The 20,943-nt window shown below is 33.6% G+C and overlaps 3 protein-coding genes across 3 annotated transcripts; all 3 read right to left on the bottom strand.

Moving 5' to 3' along the window:
* Positions 1 to 1,323: 1,323 nt before the first annotated feature.
* LOC142220152 (protein takeout-like) lies at positions 1,324 to 6,014 on the bottom strand. Its single transcript, XM_075289124.1, has 4 exons — positions 5,900 to 6,014; positions 1,972 to 2,206; positions 1,768 to 1,901; positions 1,324 to 1,698 (listed from the first exon to the last, which is right to left on the bottom strand). The coding sequence occupies exons 1-4, from the start codon at positions 5,949 to 5,951 to the stop codon at positions 1,400 to 1,402; spliced, it is 720 nt and encodes a 239-aa protein (XP_075145239.1). The 5' UTR covers positions 5,952 to 6,014; the 3' UTR covers positions 1,324 to 1,399.
* A 6,612-nt stretch (positions 6,015 to 12,626) lies between these two features.
* On the bottom strand, positions 12,627 to 13,843 carry LOC142237251 (protein takeout-like). Its single transcript, XM_075308646.1, has 4 exons — positions 13,747 to 13,843; positions 13,451 to 13,685; positions 13,238 to 13,377; positions 12,627 to 12,925 (listed from the first exon to the last, which is right to left on the bottom strand). Exons 1-4 carry the CDS (start codon positions 13,808 to 13,810, stop codon positions 12,627 to 12,629), a joined length of 738 nt encoding a protein of 245 aa, XP_075164761.1. The 5' UTR covers positions 13,811 to 13,843.
* Positions 13,844 to 14,258: 415 nt separating this feature from the next.
* Positions 14,259 to 15,295, bottom strand: LOC142220879 (protein takeout-like). Its single transcript, XM_075290288.1, has 4 exons — positions 15,199 to 15,295; positions 14,903 to 15,137; positions 14,690 to 14,829; positions 14,259 to 14,377 (listed from the first exon to the last, which is right to left on the bottom strand). Exons 1-4 carry the CDS (start codon positions 15,260 to 15,262, stop codon positions 14,259 to 14,261), a joined length of 558 nt encoding a protein of 185 aa, XP_075146403.1. The 5' UTR covers positions 15,263 to 15,295.
* Between the last annotated feature and the right edge of the window lie 5,648 nt (positions 15,296 to 20,943).

Here is a 20,943-nt window from a genome sequence, read left to right as displayed (position 1 = left end):
CAAAGTTTGTATTCCTTAAAATAGATTATTAAAGAAAAATAATCTTTAAAAAAATGACGATTTTAGCGGCTAAACTCGAACTTAATACCTACTTTAACACGGTAGCCACAAATTGTTACCATTTGAGTAGGTTTAGGTTAGATTTAAGTGGCAGCCCGTTTTATTTTAGGCTCACACTATTCAGCCCATTGTGAGTAACGCACACTAGGTTACCAACTTTTTCGAAAGTCATGCAGGTCTAATAACAAATCGATTAAACGTTATGTGACATAAGCTTTGTAATAGTAAATAGTGCTCATTTTTATTTTTTATTTTATTTATTTATTTATTTCATAAAGAGTCAAGTCGCTAGACCATAAATGACCCAAAGCTACACAATTCCTGGAATAATTGACTTAATTTATAACAATAAATAGTATACAGAATAGAATAATAAAAATAATCAAAGGCTACTCTACTCATTTTGTGGTAGGATTTATTTATTCATTGTCTTTGGATTACAAGAATTCCTTACAGACAAAAAACTTAAAAATTATACATATATCAAAATCAAAAATATATGAATTCTAGAATTTCTAAATACTTTGATAAACTTAAACTAAAATCAAGTTCATAACAATTGGAGATATTATTTGTAACGATTTTTAATAAAAGGGAAAATTAAAAAAATACCTTACTCATTGATATTTGCATGTCATTCCAAACTCTTATGAGGATCGCGTGGTCATTAGCCTTTAATTTTCTCCAAAAATGCATCAGTAGACCAACTTCGAATTTATCATGTTGACTAATTTAATTTAAAAATTATTGTAATTATCATATAATGTTAACCGCATAAGATGATTTATATTTAGTACGTTGAACACACAACCACATAACATAGTATATGTTGTTATTGGAATGTGTTTGAAAATGGGAAAATGAAACGTTCATATTCATCAATGAGTCAGCATGATGCCGTTTTTATTGCAATGTTCTTTTTTTTTGTTGGGTAAGAATTTGTCGGATCACCTATTGGGGGTCGTGCAATTCAGATTCGATCTATAAACATACATCCCTGTCTATACAAACCGATATGAAAGCTCATATCGATTTCATCTAATACTTCCAATAGGCCACCAGACATTAGGTAATGTACGTATGGAAAATATTAACCCACAGATACTGATAATCATCAAAATTTCCTAAGCGTCCTATGTAGCATATTCATTGGATGCCTTGAAAACCTCGGTATGTGACAGTATTACCACCATCTAGTACATTTAAATATGAAAACTGAGTTTAGTTAAAGAAATAAAAATAGAAAAATAAAATTAATAACACTTTAATATTATTTATACTTATATTATTTATTTAGAATTAACAACAATTTTAATACAATTTGGATAAAATGTTTTTCTTATTGGAAATACTCTTCATAGGGATATTTACTAAATAAGGTGTTTAACAAAGCTTTGACTTGCAGACTAAGAGCTTTGGAAAATTGTGGCTTGATTTCTTGGAATATATCCTTCCAGTTTTCATTGAGGAATTTATTCATGTTATCGCCCAAATTTTTGTCACCTTTGAATAGATTTTCAAAGTAAAATTGTACACTTTCTGGTTTAATATCCAATTTGACATGTTCCAAACTTGCATAGGTCTTGCCATTTGTTTCCACAGGTTTCATGTCGAATGAATATTTGAAGTAGACATTTTCTGTAAGGAAATAGGAAAATTTTATTAAATTAAATCTATATGGTTTTTTTTTGTAAATATTACACTTACTGCATTTAATATCCGATGCACCTTCGCCCACAATAGGTAATATCAAAACTCTTCCATCGATTTTATATTGGCCTTTCAGAGTTAGAGCTGGTATATTACCTTCAAATTCTGAGCGGGAACCAAAATCCAATATCCTAAAATATTTGGATTTGTTTCAAATTCGTTATTTAGTTAGAGAGGAGTGTAATTTTGAAAAAAACATACTTGGCTGATAATATAGTCATTGATTTCATACCAATCATATCCATATTGTTGAATTGCAGATCAATGTTAACCGGACTGGTGGGATCTTTTTTTAGGCCCATATTTTTAATATGAAAAGGATCTATAGGTAGCAAATTTATTTCTTTGATACCAGCCGAATGATTATCGACATATGTTTGAGCAACTTTTGAATGGCAGGCTTCATCATTTTTTGCACATCTAGGCAAATTGGATGCTACAAAAGAAATTCCACTTTTTATTAGAAATGTGTGAAGTAATGTGTTATTTTTTTAAAATCATTTTCTATTATTTATTTAAAGATAAAGATATTTTTTTAATTGGACGTTTTATGAATTTTAGGTTAAAAATTTAAAAAATTCAGAAATTTGTAGTCACAGTCGAAAAGTCTGCTAAAACGCCAAAAGGTCTACTGAAAAAGGGAAAGTAGTCTCAGGTTGCTGAATTAACAAACGTTCTATGCTAGTTTTAAGGTCGAATAAACTAAAACAAACTAAAACATGACAGTTGTAAACGAAAAAATTAAACTAGGGGTTATGCACGCACAGAAAAAACATGTTTGGACATGGTTGCCGCATCCATTTAATGCTTATTTAGAGTATGTAATTGTCGCGAAAACCATGTATTTTGTCTTTGTAAAAATAATTTTCGAGCGGAGAAAAATATATGTTGGCAATAAGCATTTGAATGGTTATCAAATACCGCAAACATGTTCTATCATTTAAATGATAGAATTGGAGACCATTATATGGTCAGGAAAATCATGTATCTGACCATTCAATTTTTTTTACTTTTTTACAGGGAAAAAAGTATTTTTATAGGTTAAGTATAGACATGTCTAGAACCATTACATGGCCATAAAGACCATTTACATTTTTTTCGTGACCATTTAATTTTTTAACTTGTTTGCAACGAAAAAAAATTTATAAAAACATTGAGCAGGTACACACGATTTTCATTTTGCGCGTCAGTCGTGTGTTGATTGTTTCTTGGAATGGACGGAGAATACGGAATTATTGTGTTTTATTTTAATTTATTTATTCAGAAATGACATGTGGTTTTATGTGAACACAAAAAAGGAAAGTGTAATTGAAAGAAATGTACCTGTTTTTTGTTCTGCATTTTGATATATGGTATAATTTATTTTTATTTGCAGTTACATGATGTCTGCGTTTGTACATTTGAAGGGCACGAAGTAAATATGGAATGATTACTTATTGTTGAAATTGAACCAAACTAGAGTGTGTAAAAATATGTGATGTTTACCTGCACGACATTATAAATACAAATAAGCAATGAATTAGTTTATAAATAAATAAAAACAACTAAATAAAGTTGATTTTGTGTTTTCTTTTCTCAAGTGGCGTCCTTTTTTCGACGACGAAAATAGTTTTTTCATAAAAATCAAAACATTTTAGGTTGTGACCATGTTCTTTTAACTAGAAGAAAAACATTTTTGACGAATAACATAACATTTTAGATCGTGTCCATTGTCTTTTAATGGAAACAAAATTCTTTTTATCAATATAATAACATTTTAGATGAGGACAATTGTATTTTTCTTAGAACCATGTTCACTGAGCCAACATGGTTGCAAGTTAATATGTTACATGGTCGCCGCAAAAATAGTTCCTATCATATTATTTTGCTCTTCGAATATGATTGTGACAATCATGTTTCTTCTCTGCGTGTGGTTAACAAAACAAAAAAAAAAAAAAACAGCATATTATTAAGAATATATCATATCATAAATTTAAATTTAAGAAATTAACCCATAACAGTAACCATAAAGTATGCTGATAGCAGTTTGGAACTTATAAGGATATTTTATTTTTTGGTTCTTAAATATGCTTTGGGCAACATTTTAATCTGAAAATTTAAATTAGTTGGTCACAAAGTACAAAAAATATAACATCCAGCACCGACTATTGTTTTTAAACCCAAAGAAAAAAAAATTCCTTGGAATGAAATTTAGACTAACAAAAAATTTCTTTAAGAGCGAATAAGATGATAATTATTTACTTTTTCACGGAAAACATGTAACAAGTTTGTCGAAATCATGTTATTTTCTCGGAAATAATATATCTGATTTCGGAAAGCATGTTAACAGGTTGGCTGATAAGTCCCCGGTCTAACAAAGAAAAACACATTTTTTTTGTCAAAATTCGTTTTTATTATTCAACATAGTTCCCTTCAAGAGCGATACAACGATTATAACGACCTTCCAATTTTTTATACCATTTTGGTAGTACTCCTTCGGTTTTGCCTCAAAATAGGCCTCAGTTTCGGCGATCACCTCTTCATTGCAGCCAAATTTTTCCCTGCGAGCATCCTTTTGAGGTCTGAGAACAAGAAAAAGTCGCTGGGGGCCAGATCTGGAGAATACGGTGGGTGGGGAAGCAATTCGAAGACCAATTCATGAATTTTTGCCATCGTTCTCAATGACTTGTGGCACGGTGCCACAAAACAGAGGCCATTACCTTGCCAGCGGACTTTTGAGTCTTTCCACGCTTCAGAGACGGTTCACCGGTCGCTGTTCACTCAGCCGACTGTCGATTGTTCTCAAGAGTGTAGTGATGGAGCCATGTTTCGTCCATTGTCACATATCGACAAAAAAAACTGGGGTGTAGTACGAGTTAAAAGCTGCAAACACCGCTCAGAATCATCAACAAGTTGTTGTTTTTGGTCAAATGTGAGCTCGCGCGGCACCCATTTTGCACAGAGCTTCCGCATATCCAAATATTGATGAATGATATGACCAACACGTTCCTTTGATCTCTTTAAGGCCTCTGCTATCTCGATCAACTTCATTTTAGGGTCATTCAATATCATTTTGTGGATTTTTTTGATGTTATCGTCGGTAACCACCTCTTTCGGGCGTCCACTGCGTTCACCGACCTTCGTGCTCATTTCACCACGCTTGAATTTTGCATACCAATCAATTATTGTTGATTTCCCTGGGGCAAGTCCGGAAACTCATCAGTACCAAGTTTTTGCTTCCACCGTATTTTTTCCCTTCAGAAAACAGCATTTTATCAAAACACGAAATTCCTTTTTTTCCATTTTTTTTCACCATAACAAAAGTTGCTTCACAAAAGACGCCCTACCTAATTGACTTGGGAGCCACCGTGGTGCAATGGTTAGCATGCCCGCCTTGCATACACATAACATTGTGGTCTTGAAACATGTTTGAGGTGATCATATTTCTTCTCTGGATGTAACGAGTGTCTCGAAGATTTTTATTTATTTTAAAGAAATGTTTAGGGTTAACTAAAATCTTCGCTTATTTAAAATTTTGTTCTTTAAAAACTCTTCCTTCAGGGCAACAGATTTTCCTCTATGGGTGAGGATAGGAAAATAAATTCATGCGATTTGTGCTTCCCAATATCGGAACATGGGAGGATTTGTTCGTTAAATCACTCGCCAAGGGCGATTTCGTTTCGTCGAAAATACGTTCCCTACTTTTTCATTGTATTTTCATCCAACAAATATGGGCATTCCCCACATAGGTTAGGTTAGGTTAGGTGGCAGCCCGATGTATCAGGCTCACTTAGACTATTCAGTCCATTGTGATACCCCACATAATGTTATGAGGGGTCCTTTATCCAGTAGCTGTGCTAGAGTCCTTTTTGTGCAATCAATTTCGAGAATGTTGCACCTTTTATTCTAATCGAAATCGACATAAGTTTTAATTCAAGTTGTGTGCACTGTATCGTATGTAAGAGATTTCACATTTTTTAACCTAAGTTGTATGAAAAATGCTGTTCCTGTTTTATCATAACATTTTCAATAAATTTCTTCAGATATTTGAATGAGTTTTGTTTTGCAGGGTTTCACTTAACATTTATTTTTATATATGGTATTCTCTAATAGAAATATCCTTTATTTAATTTATGAACACATCACTCACGAAATTCCGCCAAAGCCATCGATAGGGCAACACAAAGTATAAAATATTTCATTTTATTATCTTTTGTCGGCTACTCCGATGTAACTATTCCGCAAAGCTCTTCATTTACTACTGTAACATTTAGTTTCTTTTATGTTTATTTTATATACTTCGCTAATGCCAAACACATCAAAATTTGTTTTGCTTCTACATCTACAATAAACAATAGCTATGAATTTAGTTTGTTTCTATAAATCCCTATTAATTAGTTAACCTATCATCACACCCTGAAGATGTACTTTGTATTTGTTAAAATTAAACTAAGTTCGCTACTTTGTTCTAGTAAAGTATTTTTAGTTTATTATCTCTACGATACATATACATATGTATACTACACAAAAAATGAAAAAATCTCCAAACCTATGAAATGTAAATTGGGTAATAGAAATATGATAAAAAAAAAGATTCTGGTGAATGTTTATCCGAACCTTTGTTGGCAAATTACACTCAGGGAAGGAATATGATCACCTTCTACAGCCTCCTTGAGAGGTGATGGAGAGAAAAGAAAAAGTTTGCTGCAGAAATGTTGTTTTCTCATCAAACATAAAATAGTTGTCGAAATCAGATGCATAATGTCTGAGAAAATAACATGGTTGCGACAAACATGTTACGTGTTCACCGCCCAAAAATAAGATTATGCTCTAGGAGGCGATCATATCTCTTTTCGGATATATTTTCATAATTAATAAGATTTTGGAGTAGAAAACCACTAAAAAAATTCCATTTGATTTAGGGTGTATGAGAAAGAGTTGCTTAATGTAGTGTGCCCTCTGTACAGTATCTTTATTGTAGAGTACTTTACAATTCACCCTATATGGCCAACTTTGTAAAGTTTAACACTTTTTTAATTTTTGTTGGAAATATTAGGGACTGATCTTTTATCAATAAATTCTTCAGTTTTGTAATATCTCTTTTTTACTTAGAAAAAAAAAAAAATACAAAAGTCTATCGTAAAATGTTTATGGAGTAGACTTAAATGGGTTTATTGACCGTAATAATATTTCACTCATGGACAGCTCATTAAATGACAGATATAATAGTGGTACTGGTATATTTTACATTTAATTAACTCGTTGCGGCTGTGATTGGCCCTACCCATAAAAAAATTTGAACACCGGAATGGTGATGATGATTTAGGCACAAGCAACTAAAAACAAATATATCTACCAGCTTTTCAATTTTAAATTAAATAAGAATAAATTTTAACACCTAATAAATATTATTATTTTTTTTCTGTTTTTTTTAAATAATAATAAATTATTCTTTACTGGTTAAAATAGGCTGAATAGAATGATTTGTTAGTCGAATATTTTATCATATATTTAGTATAGAAAGTAAAATTTGTTGAATTGATTTAGAATGAAATGTCAAACACTCAAAAAAAAAAAAAGAATTTTTGTTCCCGGATACAATCGGCGAACAATTTGCACTTGAGGTCAATAAAGAGTATAAGAGTACCAATCCTTCATAGATGCAATGAACAGAATTTGTTACTAATCTCCTGAAGATAGTGTTTTTTTGGGAGTGATGTAAAAATCCGAATATGCAATCTTTGGAGGAAAAATCTTATTCACGCACGATATTGTTTGGTAGGACTCACGCGCACGCACACTCACGAAAAGAAAACTTGTACTCACGCACACTCATTCACGAAAATGTCGTGACTCACGAAAAATAACGTGACTCACGAATAATATCGTGACTCAAGAAAAATGTCGTGAAACACGAATAATTTTATGAGTAATTTAAATTGGCGACGTGTCTGAAACATGAGCATGATGAAAATCGAGAGCGATATCAAATTCTTAACATCCCGGGTGTCACTAAAATTGTAAATGAATTTAACAGGTTGGCTGATAAGTCCCCGGTCTAACAAAGAAAAACACATTTTTTGTCAAAATTCGTTTTTATTATTCAACATAGTTCCATTCAAGAGCGATACAACGATTATAACGACCTTCTAATTTTTTGATACAATTTTGGTAGTACTCCTTCGGTTTTGCCTCAAAATAGGCCTCAGTTTCGGCGATCACCTCTTCATTGCAGCCAAATTTTTTCCCTGCGAGCATCCTTTTGAGGTCTGACAACAAAAAAAAGACGCTGGGGGCCAGATCTGGAGAATACGGTGGGTGGGGAAGCAATTCGAAGCCCAATTCATGAATTTTTGCCATTGTTCTCAATGACTTGTGGTACGGTGCATTGTCTTGGTGGAACGACACTTTTTTGTTCTTCATATGGGGCCGTTTTTCCGCGATTTCGACCTTCAAACGCTCCAATAACGCCATATAATAGTCACTGTTGATGGTTTTTCCTTTCTCAAGATAATCGATAAAAATTATTTCATGCGCATCCCAAAAAACAGAGGCCATTACTTTGCCAGCGGACTTTTGAGCCTTTCCACGCTTCGGAGACGGTTCACTGGTCGCTGTCCACTTAGCCGACTGTCAATTGGACCCAGGAGTGTAGTGATGGAACCATGTTTCATCCATTGTCACATATCGACGGAAAAACTCGGGTGTATTACGAGTTAACAGCTGCAAACACCGCTCAGAATCATCAACACGTTGTTGTTTTTGGTCAAATGTGAGCTCGCGCGGCACCCATTTTGCACAGAGTTTCCGCATATCCAAACATTGATGAATGATATGACCAACACGTTCCTTTGATATCTTTAAGGCCTCTGCTATCTCGATCAACTTCATTTTACGGTCATTCAAAATCATTTTGTGGATTTTTTTGATGTTTTCGTCGGTAACCACCTCTTTCGGGCGTCCACTGCGTTCACCGTCCTCCGTGCTCATTTCATTACGCTTAAATTTTGCATACCAATCAATTATTGTTGATTTCCCTGGGAGAGAGTCCGGAAACTCATTACCAAGCCAAGTTGTTGCTTCCACCGTATTTTTTCCCTTCAGAAAACAGAATTTTATCAAAACGCGAAATTCCTTTTTTTCCATTTTTTTTTTCACAATAACAAAAGTTGATTCACAAAAGACGCTCTATCTCACAAACTAATTGACTTACAGACGTCAAATTTTGACACGAATCATTTGAAGGTTGGTACTATATAAAAATAATATGCATTCAATACTAGCGACGCCATCTATGTGTCAGACCGGGGACTTATCAGCCAACCTGTTAACTCGTAAGCGTTTTAAGTCCGTGGGCGGGATTATTTTCGTGAGTGTATTTCCCGAAATTCGTTACTCACGCACACTCACGAAGAAATTATTACGCACGACATTTGGTTCGTTACTCACGCTCACGCACACTCACGCCATTGACGTCAGCGTGACTCACGATTCACGCGTGAATCACGAAAATTTCGTGTCACGTGCACACCCCTAGAACTTGGTCACAATCGCTATGATCTAAAGAATTTATAGAAAAATTTTTTTGTTTTTGTTTTATATGCTTGCATCCAAGAACTACAAGAAAGTCTGAAAATGTATTTTTTCATTTTATTTATTTTAACATCATAATATATTATGTGTTATTCTTTTGCAACAAATAAAAAAAAAAACGAAGAAAAAATAAACAAAAAACTATACCCATAGATAAAAGCTCGTCAAAAATAATAGTCGGTGTATGCTGATATATTTTTGTCCTTTGTGATATAGGGGACTACAATTCCGAAAATGTTAGTTTGAATGGGAAACATGTAACATGTTTGACGCAACCATGTTATTTTCTCTGATTTCGGCAATCATTTTATGACTGGCGAGAAAACTAATTTTTTCCGGCAAACTTTTTTCCATAAACCTTTCTCTTCACGCACAGAAAAAACATGTTTGGACATGGTTGCCGCATCCATTTAATGCTTATTTAGAGTATGTAATTGTCGCGAAAACCATGTATTTTGTCTTTGTAAAAATAATTTTCGAGCGGAGAAAAATATATGTTGGCAATAAGCATTTGAATGGTTATCAAATACCGCAAACATGTTCTATCATTTAAATGATAGAATTGGAGACCATTATATGGTCAGGAAAATCATGTATCTGACCATTCAATTTTTTTTACTTTTTTACAGGGAAAAAAGTATTTTTATAGGTTAAGTATAGACATGTCTAGAACCATTACATGGCCATAAAGACCATTTACATTTTTTTCGTGACCATTTAATTTTTTAACTTGTTTGCAACGAAAAAAAATTTATAAAAACATTGAGCAGGTACACACGATTTTCATTTTGCGCGTCAGTCGTGTGTTGATTGTTTCTTGGAATGGACGGAGAATACGGAATTATTGTGTTTTGTGTTAATTTATTTATTCACAAATGGCACGTGGTTTTATGTGAATACAAAAAAGGAAAGTGTAGTTGAAAAAAATGTACCTGGTTTTTGTTCTGCATTTTGATATATGGTATAATTTATTTTTATTTGCAGTTACATGATGTCTGCGTTTGTACATTTGAAGGGCACGAAGTAAATATGGAATGATTACTTATTGTTGAAATTGAACCAAACTAGAGTGTGTAAAAATATGTGATGTTTACCTGCACGACATTATAAATACAAATAAGCAATGAATTAGTTTATAAATAAATAAAAACAACTAAATAAAGTTGATTTTGTGTTTTCTTTTCTCAAGTGGCGTCCTTTTTTCGACGACGAAAATAGTTTTTTCATAAAAATCAAAACATTTTAGGTTGTGACCATGTTCTTTTAACTAGAAGAAAAACATTTTTGACGAATAACATAACATTTTAGATCGTGACCATTGTCTTTTAATGGAAACAAAATTCTTTTTATCAATATAATAACATTTTAGATGAGGACAATTGTATTTTTCTTAGAACCATGTTCACTGAGCCAACATGGTTGCAAGTTAATATGTTACATGGTCGCCGCAAAAATAGTTCCTATCATATTATTTTGCTCTTCGAATATGATTGTGACAATCATGTATCTTCTCTGCGTGCATGGGAGAAAGGCAAACCACGGCCGAAAACCGCCCGCCAATGTTTCCAGCAAAAAATACTTCAGCAGTAAGAGTTTAGTTGCGCTTTTTGGTATACAAAAAAGTAGGCAGTGCATCCACACCGCATGAATCGGTGGCAATAACGTAACCGACTAATCAAACTAGTTTATGATCATTCGTTTACATTATTGCAACCAATTCATGCAGTATGGATGCATGAATTGGTCACGCCATCATTTCCATCACTGTCTCTCTCCCTTACAGTCCTGCTGAAATAGTGCTGGGTTGTTTTACCATCGCATTAGAAAGGTCCAAACCCCGGTCGAAGGCCACCCGCCAATTTTGCTTTACGCATTAGACCACTATGCACGCAGAGAAGAAGCATGATTGTCACAATCATATTCGAAGAGCAAAATAATATGATAGGAGCTATTTTTGCGGCAACCATGTAACATTTTCACCTGCAACCATGTTGGCTCAGTGAACATGGTTCTAAGAAAAATAAAATTGTCCTCATCTAAGATGTTATTATATTGATAAAAAGAATTTTGTTTCCATTAAAAGACAATGGTCGCAATCTGAAATGTTATGGTATTCGTCAAAAATGTTTTTTTTTTCCAGTTAAAAGAACATGGTCACAACCTAAAATGTTTTGATCTTTATGAAAAAAACTTTTTGTCGTCGAAAAAACGACTCCACTTGAGAAAAAAAAAACACAAAATTAACTTTATTTATTTTTTTGTGTTCACATAAAACCATGTGCCACTTCTGAGTAAATAAATTAACACAAAACACAGTAATTCCGTATTCTCCGTCCATTCCAAGAAACAATCAACTGACGCGTAAATTGAAAATCGTGTGTACCTGCTCAATGTTTTTATAAAATTATTTTCGCTGCAAAAAAAATAAATGGTCACGAAAACAATGTACATGGTCTTTATGGTCATGTAATGGTTCTAGACATGTCTATACGTAACCTATAAAAATACTTTTCTCTCTGCAAAAAAGGAAAAAAATTGAATGGTCAGGTACATGATTTTCCCGACCATATAATGGTCTCAAATTCTATCATTTAAATAATATAACATGTTTGCGACATTTGAGAACCATTTAAATTTTTATTGCCAACATATATTTTTCTCCGCTCGAAAATTATTTTTACAAAGACAAAATATATGGTTTTCGCGTCAATTACATGCTTTATATAAGCATTAAATGGATGCGGAAACCATGTCCAAACATGTTTTTTCTGTGCGTGTGGATTCTATCCATAGAGGTAAGTCCCAAACCACAGCCAAAGACCTTCCACCTATAACATTTCACCATGCCTTTAGCCGTTAGCCCGCTATAGATCCCGTCCATAGGGGAAAGTCTCAAACCCTGGTCTGGCCTGCTAAAAATTAAACTATAGTTACGTATTATATCTCAAATGAAAAGGCAGAAGACGGTCTTTAATATACAGGACCATTTGATTTTTTTTTGTTTTACCTCTTAATTCAACTTCCGCACGTGTTACGTGGGCAAATGTTTGAAAGAGATAAGAGTCAAACCAGCAAGCATTTTAAGCTCACATTGGATATATTACATCACAATAGGAGTATTTTCCAGATATTTCGAAAGTGCTCCAGGAAAAAAGTTTGACACTAATTTTGGGCAAATATTTTCCTAGTTTGACCATATTCTTAGTTTATCTTTTCCATAAAACAGTTTTCTATTTATTTATTAATAATTCATTTATTAAAGATTCTTCAGCATTAATACTATTCTATAAAAATATTTCTTCATAAGGAAATTTATCGAGCATGGTATTTATAAGTGATTTTATAATCAGACTAATCTCTTTTGAAATGTCACTTTCGATTTCGCTATATAACTCCTTCCAATTAGCATTGATAAATTCATTTGTTGTCCGAGTTAGAACTTTATCGCCATTAAATAGAGATTCAAAGTAGAACATCACATGTTCGGGTTCTACTACCAGTTTTACATGTTCCAAATTCCCATAAAGTTTGCCTTTCTTTTCAATTGACGTTAAATCGAAAGAATAAGTGAAATTTATATTTTCTGTAATGAAGAAATTGGAGGAAAATAAAGAAGAAAGTTCAAAGATGATATATGAAATACCAAATACTACACTGGAAGAAGAGTTTTCTTTTCTGAGGAACGAAATATCAGACAAACGAAGTTTTCTTTTGTTGTAAACAAAATGAAAATATAAAAATATTAGAAACAATTATTACAATGCTTATCATTGTAACAAAGCGGAATTTGTCTAAAATTTCGTTCAAGAGGAAAGTACTAGTTCTTTGCGTATACTGTGTCGAGTTATTAACAATTCGATTTTGAATATCATATCCATATTTCAACAATACTTACTACACGTAAAATGACAATTGCCTTCACCCGTTATAGGCAATATTAAAACTTTTCCATCAATAATGTAATGTCCTTTAAATTCCAAATTATCGATGGTACCCACAAAAATACTTCGTCCACTTAAATCTTTTCTTAGGCCTCTGAAATATTATAATTGGTAATGGAAGTAATTAATTATAATACACAAATTTCAAACCTAATCCATATACATACTGAAATTTCGAAACTTTCAATGTTTTGAAACCTTCCACTTCCAAATTACTCAATTGAACTTCAATATTTACTGGACTTTTGGGATTTCTTTTCAAAACCAGTTTTTCTATATGCAAAGGATCGAAGGATTTCAAAGCAATTGATGGTAATCCGGTATAGTAGTTTGCAATAACTTCATTTGAAGCTTTTACTAAACAGGACTCGTCAGCATTTTTACATCTGGGAAAATCAGTAGCTAAAAAATGTGTTAATAATTATAAATTGGAGTATTTCAAAATTAAAAAAAAAAAACTTACGGATTTCAGCTTGAACCATTATATACATGACGAATAAAATTAAAATCCTCGAACTGTTCAGCATTTTACCCTAGTTTCAATAGATTATGGAAGCGAAGCGTTTAGAATTTGTGTTGAGGAACTCTGTGAATTAAGTCATGAGAAATGAATTAGGACATGAGAAAAATTGAATTTTTTAATAAGCTAGTCAATTTGAAATGAATAAAATGTCACCATACCCATCTTTAAAGTATTTTTCTTTTGCTATCTAATTTGCACTGGAAGGAATAAGAAAAAATTATTAACTTTCTTTGAACAATTTTAAGTAACTGATTTAAAAAATCCTTAAAATATTTTATTATGCAGTGGAACCTCTCAAACTTGGAGCACTCTGAAAACGTGACACCTCTCATACATGGACAGTTGCCTGGGGAAGTTTTTTTATTAACATATTAGAACTAAGCTCCCATACCGGACACCTCTCAAAGGTGTACACAATTAAGGTGACCGTGGGTGTCCACCGTTCAGAGGTTTCACTGTATATTGTCCTTAAGAGACGGGACCTGGCCCAGCACATGTTCCAAATTCCCATAAAGTTTGCCTTTCTTTTCAATTGACGTTAAATCGAAAGAATAAGTGAAATTTATATTTTCTGTAATGAAGAAATTGGAGGAAAATAAAGAAGAAAGTTCAAAGATGATATATGAAATACCAAATACTACACTGGAAGAAGAGTTTTCTTTTCTGAGGAACGAAATATCAGACAAACGAAGTTTTCTTTTGTTGTAAACAAAATGAAAATATAAAAATATTAGAAACAATTATTACAATGCTTATCATTGTAACAAAGCGGAATTTGTCTAAAATTTCGTTCAAGAGGAAAGTACTAGTTCTTTGCGTATACTGTGTCGAGTTATTAACAATTCGATTTTGAATATCATATCCATATTTCAACAATACTTACTACACGTAAAATGACAATTGCCTTCACCCGTTATAGGCAATATTAAAACTTTTCCATCAATAATGTAATGTCCTTTAAATTCCAAATTATCGATGGTACCCACAAAAATACTTCGTCCACTTAAATCTTTTCTTAGGCCTCTGAAATATTATAATTGGTAATGGAAGTAATTAATTATAATACACAAATTTCAAACCTAATCCATATACATACTGAAATTTCGAAACTTTCAATGTTTTGAAACCTTCCACTTCCAAATTACTCAATTGAACTTCAATATTTACTGGACTTTTGGGATTTCTTTTCAAAACCAGTTTTTCTATATGCAAAGGATCGAAGGATTTCAAAGCAATTGATGGTAATCCGGTATAGTAGTTTGCAATAACTTCATTTGAAGCTTTTACTAAACAGGACTCGTCAGCATTTTTACATCTGGGAAAATCAGTAGCTAAAAAATGTGTTAATAATTATAAATTGGAGTATTTCAAAATTAAAAAAAAAAAACTTACGGATTTCAGCTTGAACCATTATATACATGACGAATAAAATTAAAATCCTCGAACTGTTCAGCATTTTACCCTAGTTTCAATAGATTATGGAAGCGAAGCGTTTAGAATTTGTGTTGAGGAACTCTGTGAATTAAGTCATGAGAAATGAATTAGGACATGAGAAAAATTGAATTTTTTAATAAGCTAGTCAATTTGAAATGAATAAAATGTCACCATACCCATCTTTAAAGTATTTTTCTTTTGCTATCTAATTTGCACTGGAAGGAATAAGAAAAAATTATTAACTTTCTTTGAACAATTTTAAGTAACTGATTTAAAAAATCCTTAAAATATTTTATTATGCAGTGGAACCTCTCAAACTTGGAGCACTCTGAAAACGTGACACCTCTCATACATGGACAGTTGCCTGGGGAAGTTTTTTTATTAACATATTAGAACTAAGCTCCCATACCGGACACCTCTCAAAGGTGTACACAATTAAGGTGACCGTGGGTGTCCACCGTTCAGAGGTTTCACTGTATATTGTCCTTAAGAGACGGGACCTGGCCCAGCAAAAGCATGACTACAACCTAGGCAACTGATACAGTCACGCTGTTATATTTACAAAGCATAGTTTTCGGCGCCCACAAGCCGATTTAAAGAAACTTTATTTAACAGAAAAAAATCTTTAGTTGGGCACAATACTACTTTTAGAAACTGAAATAATGATTTGATATATATTCTAAAAATGTTCCCGAGATTTCGAAAAGATGTACGGCATTACATACTACACTAATAGAAAAAATAACGTTCCATAGTCTTGAACGGACGTTGACAAAATGAAACGGAAACGTTCACAAAAAATCAAACCAATTAGGTTGGGAGGATTAATGTAAGAAACTTACTTTATTGATGAAAAGTTCGTATTCTTAAATCCACTAATGTCATCATTTGTAAAATTCACATCTACTGCGACTGAGCCTTTCCCACCCTTTTTGAAAGCCATTTTTTTACATGTATCATTTCAAGGGAAATTAAATTGATTTTTCGTAAACCAGAATGGTATTTAACCCTTCACCACTACTGTGGTACAGGGTATAAGTTTGTGCATTTGTATGTAACGCCAAGAAGGAAAAGTCTGGGACCCATCGTCTAGTATACCGATTGTCTTAGAATTAAATTCTGAGTCGATTTAGCGATGTCCGTCTGTCTGTCTGTCCGTCCGTCTGTCTGTCCGTCTGTCTGTATATGTAATTTTGTGTGCAAAGTACAGCTCGCAGTTTAAGTCCGATCGTCCTCAAATTTGGCACAGAGTTTTACATTGGATCAAAGACAATCGCTATTGATTTTGGAAAATATCGGTTCAGACTTAGATATAGCTGCCATATATATATTTATCACCGATCTGGTCATAACTGACGTATTTATCAACGTATTTTCTCAAAATTACGACCATCCAAATATTTTGGGGCTTTCGTAAGATGTGCAAAATATCAGCCAAATCGGTTCAGATTTATATATAGCTCCCATATATATCTTTCGTCCGATTTGAACTTATATGGCCTCAAAAACCAGAGTTTTGCCCTGATTCGCTTCAAATTTTGCACAAAGAGTACATTTTATAGTATCATTAAGTGTACCAAATTTCGTTGAATTTGGTTCAGATTTAGATATAGCTCACATATATATCTTTCGCCCGATTTGGACTTATATGGCCAGAGTTTTGCCGTTGAAATTGGTTCAGATTTAGATATAGCTCCCACATATATTTTTTTCCGATTTTCACTTATATGGCCTCAAAAGCCAGAATTTTGTCCTGATTTGCTTCAAATTTTGCACAAGGAGTACGTTTAATAGTATTGTTAATCGTGCTAAATTTGGTTGACTCATATGGGCTCAAAAGCAAGAGATTTGCCATGATTTGCTTCCAATTTTGCACAAGGAGTACGTATGAGTAGTATCGTTAAGCGTGCTAATTTTGGTTGAATAGCTCCCATGTATATCTTTCGGCCGATTTACACCCATATGACCACGGAGGCCAAAATTATTCTCCCATTTATATTTTTTGCTGAGATAGCAGGATTATTATTCTAACTATTTGGTCAAAATCGGTTTATATTTAGATATAGCTCCCATATATATGTACGCCAGAGTAGGGGAAATATAGTAGAATGTTTCATATTATAGACCCAATTTCAATGGGAGTTTCCTCCAATTGATTGGATAGTTTCCACATAGAATACATTTAATATGCTATTTAAGTGTGTCATCTTGATCTAATATGGCCAAAATACCCACATTTTACACAAAATTCTGTGATGATTTCCCCATATCGTAGCCATATCCTACACACTGTAATGCCAAACTTTCCACAGAATGGTCGAATTTTCAATAAACCTCCGACTTGTGGAAATACCGCCCGAATTCAAATTGTCTTATATCTCGAATGCTTAAATTCTTCGGGTCAAGTTTTTTCGCTATAGACATTTCATTATCAATGTAAAACTTCTGTGGTTTCTCGTTGAAAAAAACTCCAACAAGTAATTTTTCACAGACTACTCTTGAAAACAATTTTACCCCATTAAGAGAGTTAAGTATTGACCGCAATAAATGCTAGTACACTGGGGCCAGATCGGGGTTATAAGCTGCATACAAAGCTCCGCAGTCAAAACATTTTTCTTTAACAGAAATTAAAAAAACAATATTACAGACAATTGTTACCTCGCTTGTCATAAATTCGAGTTAATTTGCTCTTAATGAATATAATTTATAACAAAGGGGAATTTCATTTGTCTAAAATTTCGTTCCGGAGGGAAAGAATTTTTTACTTTGTGTGCAATAAAAGGTAGAATCACTCGTTCGACCAGGCTGGAGCAGCTTATAGTGTATGATTCCATTCCAATCTCATCAAACACTACAACCTTTCGAGTCATCAATCCTAGATTTGCGTCTCCTTTTACCATTCGCTTCAGAAATGGGTCGATTTCATTTTGTTTCAGAAAAGGATATGTTAAAGGTTAATACGGTCAAAATTTTGTCAATATAAACTTGACGTATTTCTTTCAATTTTGCATATAAAAAACCTGAACACCCCTAATTTTGAAGGTGTATGTGTGTAGAATCTTGCTCCTATTTTGATTTTGGAATTCACTCTTCAGTTGTCAAAATGCCGTCCAAGCAAGAAGAGCAGCGTATCAAAATTTTGTTCGCGCATCGCGAAAATCCGAGCTACTCGCACGCAAAGCTGGCAAAATCGCTAAAAGTTGCCCAATCCACCGTTACAAATGTAATTAAAGTGTTTGGGGAACGTTTGTCGACAGCCAGGAAGTCTGGATCGGGGGGAAATCGAAAACTGGAAGCCGCTGAGACGATAAAGAGAGTTGCCGGTAGTTTCAAGCGAAACCCTAAGCTCTCTCTCCGAGATGCCGCAAATAAGCTGGGTGTATCGTCTACAACCGTGCATCGAGCCAAAAAACGAGCCGGACTATCGACTTACAAGAAGGTACACGCAAAAAAATAATTCTTTCCTCCCAAACGAAATTTTAGACAAACAAAGTTCGTTTCTCATTTTCTTTTCGCTGTAAGGAAGTGTATTTGGAAGAAAAGTATATGCTTTTTGTGATAAACGTTTATTCTTTTCCACGATTTCATAAAGACAAACTCAAAAATAAAAAAAAACATTATTTTCTTGCTAATTGCATTTTCCCTTACATCTTTCTCACATCCACGATGTTTTTAAGTTCTTAACACCTTTTCCTGCAATACCAACAATGTAGAAGAAATTATACGATTTTATAAATTTTTAATTTTTTTTTACCTTTCGCCTGGACGGAGAATCGAACCGCGGACCATGCACTTTGTAAGCCAACACACTAACCACTGAGCTATGTATCTGTTATGGACATCAATAGATAAATATCCATATAAGTTATATTTATATAGCATAGCTTGCGGCGCCCACGAACCAAATAAACAAAGTTTATTTAACAGAAACAAACATTTAGTTTGACACCGTGGAGCAGTGGTTGCTACGTCCGACTTGCATGCCAAGGGTCGTGGGTTCGATCCCTGCTTCGACCAAAGTTTTTTTATTTTTGTTTTTTTTTTTTTAACATATATTCCGGATATGTTCTGAAGATTCCGAAAAAATGTTCAACATTACATTGTAGTATATTAAATTTTGAACTGTAAAATGTGTCTTATTAAAGACCTAAAGTCAGAAAAGAACAGTGTTTGATATAAACGAAATGGACTGTGTTGTTGTTTCCAAAATAACTTTTTTTATTGAAAAAATAAAAATTTTGTAACAAACGAATTTTTTTGGTGATAAAAGTTTAAAATTTTCGGAGCAATTCAAAAAACCCTAACAAAAGAAAAACGTTTTCGGTGCACGTTTTCCAAACTTTTTTTTTCTTTGCGTGTAGTGACTCCAAATCGCGATGATAAACAAAATACGACGGCCAAAGCGCGATCCCGGAGGCTGTACACGACGATGCTGACGAAGGATTTGGCATCTTGCCATTACGGTAAAAAGGCCATGGAGTGGTACGCCGCCAACAACGTGCAGGTGGTTCCCAAGGACAAGAACCTTCCCAACACGCCAGAGCTCCGCCCAATTAAGAAATACTGGGCTATTGTCAAGCGGAACCTAAAGAAGACCAAAAAAAACTGCTAAGGACGAGCAGCAGTTCAAGGCAAACTGGCTTTCTGCGGCGAAGAAGGTGGACAAGGTGGCTGTACAAAATCTGATGGCAGGTGTCAAGCGTGAGGCCCGGCAATTCGGATTTGGAAAAGCGAAAGCCTAACTGAATATTTTTCCTGAATTTTATACTAATTGAACTTGAAAAAGAAATTTAATTTGATTTTTTAAATAAACGATTTCACCGATTTACACGCGTTTTCCCTTGACCAAATTTTGACCGTATTACCCTTTATGTTACATCGGTCCATTAAAATTTTCACAGAAAATACATGGGGAAAACTCCACTGAAATTCTCCATGCAATGCCATTCTTGGTTTATACAAGCTTTATGTGATGCGGCGGAGTCTCTTTGATAGTTCTATAACCGAAATGTTTGCTTGGTAACGGCACTTGAAAATAGTTGAACTTAGCTTTATTTAGGTTAGGTATAGCGGCACTCCGTTAGTTTATGCTTATTTAGATTATTTAGTCCATTGTGTTACAACTGGTGCTGAAGTTCTCTCTTATCAATGAGTGCTGCTCGATTTTATATTAAACGCAATGACAAGAAACCCCATTTTTTATAGTCGAGTCCGAACGGCGTTTCGCATTATGTATGGTGAAAACACGTAGAGCTTTGAAACACTCAGAAATATCAGCACTCAGAAATACCAGCACCTCTCAGTATTGTGGATAAACCACTAATGGAAATCTTTTTGGTGTTTCGTCGAAACTGGGATTGAACCCATGGCCCTTTGTATGTAAGGCGGACATGCTAACCATTTCCCTACTGTGGCGATTGAATTGTATTTAAGTTAAAGTGGCGGCCCGATTGTGGCAGTCCATTGTGATAAATGAATTGAATTTACTAAGATGCCAGTTTCGATGAAAATGATTAGAGGTCATAGCTTTCCATACTATCACTTGAGGTGACAAATGACTTCGGATGGCCATTAGTAGTCTAAAATTCTCGTGTCAATTTTAAGTCTAGTGATATATACTGCAATTAAAAATTTAATATAACTTACAAGTTATAGTTTTCTGTGTAAATGAAACATCCTAAAAATTTTCTAAAGTTCTTTTTT

This window comes from Haematobia irritans, chromosome 1, assembly GCF_050003625.1.
Source record: "Haematobia irritans isolate KBUSLIRL chromosome 1, ASM5000362v1, whole genome shotgun sequence".
In the NCBI taxonomy this organism is placed as follows: Eukaryota; Metazoa; Arthropoda; class Insecta; order Diptera; family Muscidae; genus Haematobia; species Haematobia irritans.
Note: the sequence above shows the minus strand (reverse complement) of the source record. Positions and strands in the feature narration are given on the sequence as shown.

Excerpts from the sequence above, each read along its gene's own strand:
- LOC142220152 (XM_075289124.1), bottom strand. The coding sequence starts at position 5,951 with ATGAAATATTTTATACTTTGTGTTGCCCTATCGATGGCTTTGGCGGAA. Across the intron at positions 2,207-5,899 it reads GATGGCTTTGGCGGAATTTC|CATCCAATTTGCCTAGATGT; the intron begins GTGAGTGATGTG and ends TTTCTTTTGTAG. Across the intron at positions 1,902-1,971 it reads ATGACTATATTATCAGCCAA|GATATTGGATTTTGGTTCCC; the intron begins GTATGTTTTTTT and ends CAAATATTTTAG.
- LOC142237251 (XM_075308646.1), bottom strand. The coding sequence starts at position 13,810 with ATGCTGAACAGTTCGAGGATTTTAATTTTATTCGTCATGTATATAATG. Across the intron at positions 13,378-13,450 it reads TTGAAAGTTTCGAAATTTCA|AGGCCTAAGAAAAGATTTAA; the intron begins GTATGTATATGG and ends ATAATATTTCAG. Across the intron at positions 12,926-13,237 it reads CAATTGTCATTTTACGTGTA|AAAATATAAATTTCACTTAT; the intron begins GTAAGTATTGTT and ends TCTTCATTACAG.
- LOC142220879 (XM_075290288.1), bottom strand. The coding sequence starts at position 15,262 with ATGCTGAACAGTTCGAGGATTTTAATTTTATTCGTCATGTATATAATG. Across the intron at positions 14,830-14,902 it reads TTGAAAGTTTCGAAATTTCA|AGGCCTAAGAAAAGATTTAA; the intron begins GTATGTATATGG and ends ATAATATTTCAG. Across the intron at positions 14,378-14,689 it reads CAATTGTCATTTTACGTGTA|AAAATATAAATTTCACTTAT; the intron begins GTAAGTATTGTT and ends TCTTCATTACAG.